At 57.4% G+C, this 7,046-nt stretch overlaps 1 protein-coding gene across 1 annotated transcript in view; it reads right to left on the reverse strand.

Moving 5' to 3' along the window:
* Positions 1-7,046, reverse strand: part of PYGB (glycogen phosphorylase B) — a 66,154-nt gene that overhangs the window by 19,745 nt on the left and 39,363 nt on the right. Inside the window, exons 6-10 of the mRNA XM_027766354.1 lie at positions 4,651-4,782; positions 2,859-2,970; positions 2,338-2,420; positions 1,134-1,277; positions 490-582 (exon numbers count right to left, since the gene is read on the reverse strand). Of these exons, the coding sequence (XP_027622155.1) occupies positions 490-582; positions 1,134-1,277; positions 2,338-2,420; positions 2,859-2,970; positions 4,651-4,782 (564 nt within the window). The remainder of the gene's footprint in view (positions 1-489; positions 583-1,133; positions 1,278-2,337; positions 2,421-2,858; positions 2,971-4,650; positions 4,783-7,046) is intronic.

Genomic DNA, 7,046 nt, shown 5'->3' on the forward strand with positions numbered 1-7,046 from the left:
CTGGCAGGTGGTGTGGTAGTTAAGGGTGCTGGACTCCCACATGGTTGACCATGGCTTAAGTCCCGGACCTGGCAGCTTGCTTTCTCGCTTTCTCTTTCTTTCTCTCTCTCATTCTGCCCCTCTCTGGCCAAACTGAAATAAATAAAGTTAAATGAAGTAATTCTTTAAAAAAAATTAAAATGAGCACTTTGATATTTCTTTGTTTTGTCAAACTTCAAGAAGGAGAACACATACAAGAAGCACAAGAAGTGTCAAAGCCCATCCTTGTCTCTCTGTCCCCTGGAGCCTTACCCTGCTTTCCCATCCACAGAATGTCTATCTCCTGGAGCCCGACTGGTCCCTCCACACTCCTCTCTGGGGCAATGACACAGTTCTTCCAGAGCCCAGAGGGAGGGCCAGCTACCGAGGATGACCCCGCTATTCTGAACCAGGGTTTGCAGAGGCCTTGTGGTCTGGGGAGAGGCTTCCTCCCACGGGCTCAGGACTCACCTTGTCCCAGTCCACCTTCTCCACGTCCACCAGGATCCGCATGAGCTCGGGGATGGAAAGGGCTGGGTGCGTGTCGTTCAGCTGGATGGCCACCTGCAGTTCACATGGAAGCCCTGAGTCACCTCCTCTCACGTGGTGCCCATGGAGGCCGGTGTGTGCAGTCCTGGGTGTGAGCACCTGGCTCCCCCACCCCACTCCTGAGGACCTGGGTCAGCCCAGAAGGACCTCAGGGAGGGAGCTGGCTCTGAAGGAGGTGTATTCTACGGCAGGTGTGCCGGGCAGCAGGTGTGCCAGGAGCTGTGGGACCCGTGCTGTGTCCCCCACCCTCCCCAGGTGCTGGGGGCTCGCTTCCCACCCAGAATTTCCCTCCCAGCTGACGTGGGGCAGTGCTGTTTAAACAACTGTTCTTAGCCTGAAAATGCATTTTGTTTGCATGGGGGCCTTTCACAGTGTCTCTTCGGCTGGACTCCTGACAGTGCCACTGCCCTTGTCCTAGGAAAAAGGGCCTGGGCGGGGTTTCAGCCCAGGATGAAGAGACCCTCACAGGTCCAGTTCCAGCGCCTCCCGGGATATGAGGGAGCAACCTCAGAGCCTGGGAACATCCTGCCTTCCGGCCAGGGCCTCTGCCCAGTCAGTCGCTGTACCTTGTCTGGAAAGGTCTCGAAGGAGGTTCTCACTGGGTCCCTGCAGCCAAACTTGGATGACTTGAAGCGGCGGATGATGTCCTGCAGGGTGGCAGCCACCACAAAGTACTCCTGCTTCAGGCGGAGCTCCTTGCCCTCGAAGAACTGCGACACAGAGCCGCCAGGTCCAGCCACAGCCCACGTGGCCAGCCAGGACCCGGGACCTCTGAGGGGTGCAGGCTGGGAGGGTCCCCACATGCCTCCCTCCACCCCAACCTCAGGGCCAATGTCATCCCACAGGAGGTCTGGTCAGGAGACTCAGATGAAGGTCACAGGCAGAAGATTGCATGTGGTGAAGGCCTGTGCACCCTCAGATAGGGAGAAAGGATGAGGGTGACCTGCAAATGGCTGCAGCACCAATGGGACAGAAGCCATAACACACGCTCCGGCCAGCAGCGGTGAGAGATCACAGTGCTCGGGAGGCTCAGCATCTGCCTAGTCTGGGGAGGCCATGAGCCACTGGGCCCCCTGCCTTCGCTACCGTGGGCACACGACTCTCGGTAACATGAAAGGTGGCTTTAAAAAGGCTCCACCCACTGCAAGAGGTCAACTCCAGGGACTTTTCGTTTGGCAGCAACAGAGTTACAAAAGCCGCCAGCCACTAGACCCAGGTGGCATAGAGAACACGGCTACGGCTGTCACCCAGCATGTGACGGCTGTGCTAAAACCCTCCCCAGGTCTAGAGGCAGCACGGCAGACAGGACAGGGCTGTGTCCCTCAGGATGAGCAGGCAGATCCTCCGCTTCTCAGGAAGCAGAGTTGGACACCAGAGCCGCTGCTGGGAGACCCGAGGTCTGCCAGCTCCCAGCCGTCTACACCCACAGCACTCCGTGAAAAGTGGGCCACCAGCCAGCCCACCCAGGAGCTGCTGTGTGGTTACGGGACAGAGTGCAGGCCAAGGAGAGGAGGCAGTGCATCCAGAGAGATCCGAGAGGCCAGTGTGCCCCCAGGTTGTATCAAGGACGGCCACGCCTGCCTTTTCTGCCCATGGGTGGCCACCCCATGCACACACAGGACAGGACGCCTGCTGAGTGGTCACATGTACAGGCTCGCCTCATTGTGCTGAAGCCAGGCCACGGCACGTCCAGGTGGAGTCCAGCCCCCACCCACTTTGTCCACCTGAATGGGGCATGGGCTCACGAGGGGTGACCACGTCGCTGCTCACATTGTCGTTTGGATACAGGACCCTGGAGATGTTCTCAGCCAAGTTTCTGTCCAGGACAGCTTCGATGTAGTCGCCCACGTTGACTAGGACAGAGATGCACCAGTCAGCCACGTGCCCGCCAAGGTCCCGAGTGCTCTCATTAGGCATAAGCTGATGACGGCTGCCCACTAGGGTGAGCCCCTAGGCCCCTGAGCCACCACGCTGTTCCTCCCCTACGCCCGCCACCCAGTGCATGACCCCAGCCCTCTTGCCCTTTCTTGGGGAGTGTGGCTCAAACGAACATGACCCCAGCTGCCCTGGCCAGAATCTTGTCCTCCCTGCCTCTGGGTCAGTCCTGGGCACGAGGACACTGCGTGAGGTCCAAGCGCACTGGCCTCACTCTTCACAGCAGGGGGAGCCGCGCCCGCTTCCACAGCAGGGAGTGCAGAGTTGGGGGGGGCTGCGGGTGTGAGCGCATGTGTGGGAGCAGTCGTCCAAATGGACACGCGAGCATGAAGGGACCCGCCACAGAGGAGACGTACAGTCCTGCAGCTTGAAGTCGTTGGGCGCCTTGGCGGACCAGAGCCTCATGGTGTTGACAGTGTTGTTCTTGTAGCCAGGCACTGGGGTGTCGTAGGGCATGGCGAGCACCACCTGACCGCGGAGGAGGACTGCTCAGGCCCGGTCAGCAGGAGCCCCGCCCTCTGCGCACCCCTGTCCCCTGGAGGCTGCAGGTCCCGCCTCCCTGCATGCACCCAGACCACCTACTCGCCTCTCACCTGCCCTGCTAGGCACGCAGTCCACAGGCGCACCCGCCCAGTGCGAGGACCACCCGTGACGGCATACAGCCATATCCTGACCACATGCCCAGCCATGTTTCTCTTCTTGCTTTACCTTCTTCAACACTGGCATCCACCAAAGAAGCCTCACTAGCTCCCTGAAGTGCCGCTGCGCTCACCTGCCCACCCTCCCTCTTCGCCTTCACTTGCGGCTAGACTGCAATCCCGGCTGCCCCCTCCCAGCAATGGCTTCTCTTTCTCCTCGCACTTCTCCAGTCTGTGCAGAACTCCTCCGCCGGTGCCACAGGTGTACCCCTCCATGTATCCAAACCGGCCCAACACACCCAGTGTGCCCTCTCCACCCCGGCCTGGCACCCTCCCGCCCACCATGTTCCTGTCCAGCCGAAGGCATCAGCTCCCTGCTGCCAGGCACTGAAGAGGCACAGACCTGACATGCTCTGTGTCCTCAGACTGGGGCGCGTGTACGCTCAGGTAGGCTTACGTGACTCACACAGCACAACCGGGTGTCCTTGCAGGGTCACCTAGCTCTGACAGCCTTAAAGGACTGTGTACTGGATGCCAGGATTAACCCCAGTACCACGTCCCCTCTTGGCTCCCTCACCGGGCTCTCGAGGCTTTGCTCAGGCAAAAGTCTCCCAGTGTCATGGGCAGGGCCTTGCCGAGCCCACCGGGAGGGCCCACATCCCAACCTGCACTGACACTCATCTACAAGCAGGTCAGGCTGGAACATCAAGCCTCTCTGCTTTCTAGGGTGCAGTACGACTTTTCATAGTGATCCTGGCCTCCATCACCCAGCCCCAGCCAGGTGTGGCCCCATTACTCTACTTAAAACTTCATCTGAGAAGATCAGGATTGCCCTGCACTGTGTTGCCCTGGGCTCCGGGCTCCCTCCCTTGGCCTCACCTTGCTAACCTCACATCAGCCGTGCAGCCCCTCGGCTGGCAGCTCGGCCCCAGGACGCCACAACTTGCACTCCCTCTGCCCAAGCCTGGACCGGGCCTCCCTGTGCTCCTGCACCCCTGCACTGGCACCACAGGTGCCCTGGGGTCTCAGCCTGGTCCTGTCAGGGCCTGTTCTGGAACACCGGCCCAGGTATCGCACAAACCAAGGCCCTGAAGGCTCAGTTTCCTGAAAGTGGGGGCCGTATGGAAGCAGAGCGTGTAGCACGGGGGCTTGTCCAGTGCACTCGGGTCAATGCCCTGATTCTAGCGGGAACCCCCAAGAATGCTCTCCTCCTGCCACTGAAGCCATGGTGAGTCATCTGGTGGCTGGAGGGGCCCTGCTGCTGGTCTCCCCCACAGCTCCCTGAGGCTCACAGGGGGCTCAACACCCGCTTCCTCTCTGCCAGGGTGACTTCCACTGCTGCCTCGTTCTCATCATAATGAGACTGGACAGACAGGAGGGAGGCTCCCCAGCTGCTACCTGGAGCAATGTCCTGAAAGGGGCAGCAAGCCCCACCCCCAGAGAGAAGTCCAGGTACGGACTAATGCGGGGCACCCCTCCACCTCCACTCAGCACGCCCGCAGCCTGGTACCTGTGTGTCCAGCCACTTGGCGCCCTCGGGGGTGTGCTGCACCCTGCCGTAGAAGTGCACGGGCAGCATGTACTCCGGCCGGGCCTTCTCCCACGGGTTGCCGTAGCGCAGCCAGTCGTCGGCCTCTTCTACCTGAGACAGACCAGCGGAGAAGGCGTTCTCAAAGGCAGGGGGGACAGCGGAGGGACGGTCCCCACCTGTCCTCGGCCTGGCCAGACCACACTGCTCCTATCACACAGCGTGCAGCACTGAAACAAAGCTACAGCCTGTTTACAGGAGAAGATCCCAGTTCCCATCCAGCCCACGGGTTTAGAAATGAACATTTTAGAGTACAGAGGTAACAAGCTCCCATGATTCAAAAAAATAAAGACACTGAGAAGCACCTGAATCTGGCAGCAAAAGCATCGACAAACTTACATACTACCACATGAAGGACCCTGAGAACATTGCGCTCAGGAGAGACCAACACAAGCGACCACACACCATCTGGCTGCATTTACAGGAAATGCCTCGAACAGGCAGGGCGGCAAAGACAGAGGGACGTGAGCGGCCACCAGGGACTGGGGTGTGACCGCAATGGGTGGAGGTTTCTCTGTGGGGTCATGACACTGCTAGAGAGGGACACTGGTGACAGCGACCCAAGTCTGAATATACTCTAAACCACTTTATATCTCAATAAAGTTGTTATTTAAAGAGAATCACTGTCAAGAATTATGGAGTATGAGCTAAATTTTTTTGCTATGTAAAGTAAATGTTTGTGGAAAAAATGTAAAAATAAATAAATGAAATAAAAAAAAAATAAAGAGAATCACTAAGGGTCACTTTTTTTACAAGGTTTTTGCCATAGGGCAACATGTACTTGCCAGAGAGAAACAGAGAGAGGGAAAGCGAGAAATTATTCCCAGGGAGTGACGGGGTGGCCATGCCACAATCCCTTCTCTTCCATTCTCCTTCTGGGATTTTGGGCATGTACACACATGTGCCTAGCATGAATCTCTACTCACTGGGTCCAGGACTCCAACTGTGATCAGCCATGTGCTAGTCCAGCACCTTATCTACCGTGCCACCTGCGGGCCCCGAGGCCATGGCTTTGGAAAACAACACAGCAAATCCACAGGTATGAGGCCCGAGCCGCCACCAGGGAGGCTGGCAGTGGGGACCCACAATGCACTACTTGTGGCCCGTGCTTTCCTGGCCTTCCTGAAGCGGCCTGTCTTCCAAATCTGTAGCCCGTGGCATCCAAGATCAGGAAATATTAGGTCATTGGGAAAATCACGATATTCTATGCAAAAATGCACCGTGACTTTCCCGACGACCCAACAGGTGAAAACCATTCCCCTAAAAGAATTCAAAGTGGCCCCACAGACTCAAACCACCCCGTGAGTAGGAAGCCTCTGTGGGCTGCTTCTACCACCAGCCTCTGGGATTTACACTGCTTGTAAGCCAAGGCATAAATTAATCTAGTGTGTCAGAGGATGAAGAACTCAGAAGTTAACTAAAATTAAAATTGTATGAAGTCTTTTTTCTTCAAATTAAATAGGCAACTCCTGTAGGTTATGTTGAGGCACTTTCCTTACGTAAGTGGTGCTGACTCGGAGGTGAGAGGTCACTAGAGCGAGTACTCGGTTGAGTGTTCGGAAAGGTGACACGGCTTCCCACGGCTTCCACATGCACCCACCCAGGGCACTATGGCCAGACTTCCCCGAGAAGTTAAACTGGGAGCACTGCTGTTCATTTTCTCGTGTGGACGAGAGCTGGAAACCAGGGAAGAATCCCATCTCACCCACCTGCCAGCCGTTGACGATCTTCTGGTTGAAAATCCCAAATTCGTAGCGGATTCCGTAGCCGTATGCGGCCAGGCCCAGGGTGGCCATCGAGTCAAGAAAACAGGCTGGGAAAAGCAATCATAAGTCAGGGACAGCTAGGAGACCCAAGGCCCGCTGGGATGAGGCCCACAGGGCATCTAACGGAGTCGACGGGGACGAGGCAGCCTCTAGCTTCCTGAAACAGACAACTGGGTCCCTTCCCTTGGAGAGCCTGGGGCTCCCAGCCCCCAGAAGGCATCTGTGTGTGTCAGTCAGAGGGTGTGGAGGGATGTAGGGGGAAGGGAAGAACCCCACAGAAGACACGCGAGGTCTGGTGCCTCCTCACATCTGAAGTCCCTCACTGCAAACTCTTAACTGAGGCTTGAAGCTGCCCTACCCCTCTACACATTCTATTTTAAATCCAGTGGTGTTGATGCTAGGGTACGTCACAAAACCTCTCCCTGCACGTCAGTGAAGCAGGCCCAGGAGTGGGGACTGTGTACGATACCCAAAGCCCCAAGTGCCAAGGTGCTGTAGGGCCCTCAGACAGCGGCCGAAGCACTGTGTCATCGGAGCGACCCTGTTCTCATC

This window comes from Tupaia chinensis, unplaced genomic scaffold (assembly GCF_000334495.1).
Source record: "Tupaia chinensis unplaced genomic scaffold, TupChi_1.0 Scaffold142716_1, whole genome shotgun sequence".
Lineage (NCBI taxonomy): Eukaryota > Metazoa > Chordata > Mammalia > Scandentia > Tupaiidae > Tupaia > Tupaia belangeri.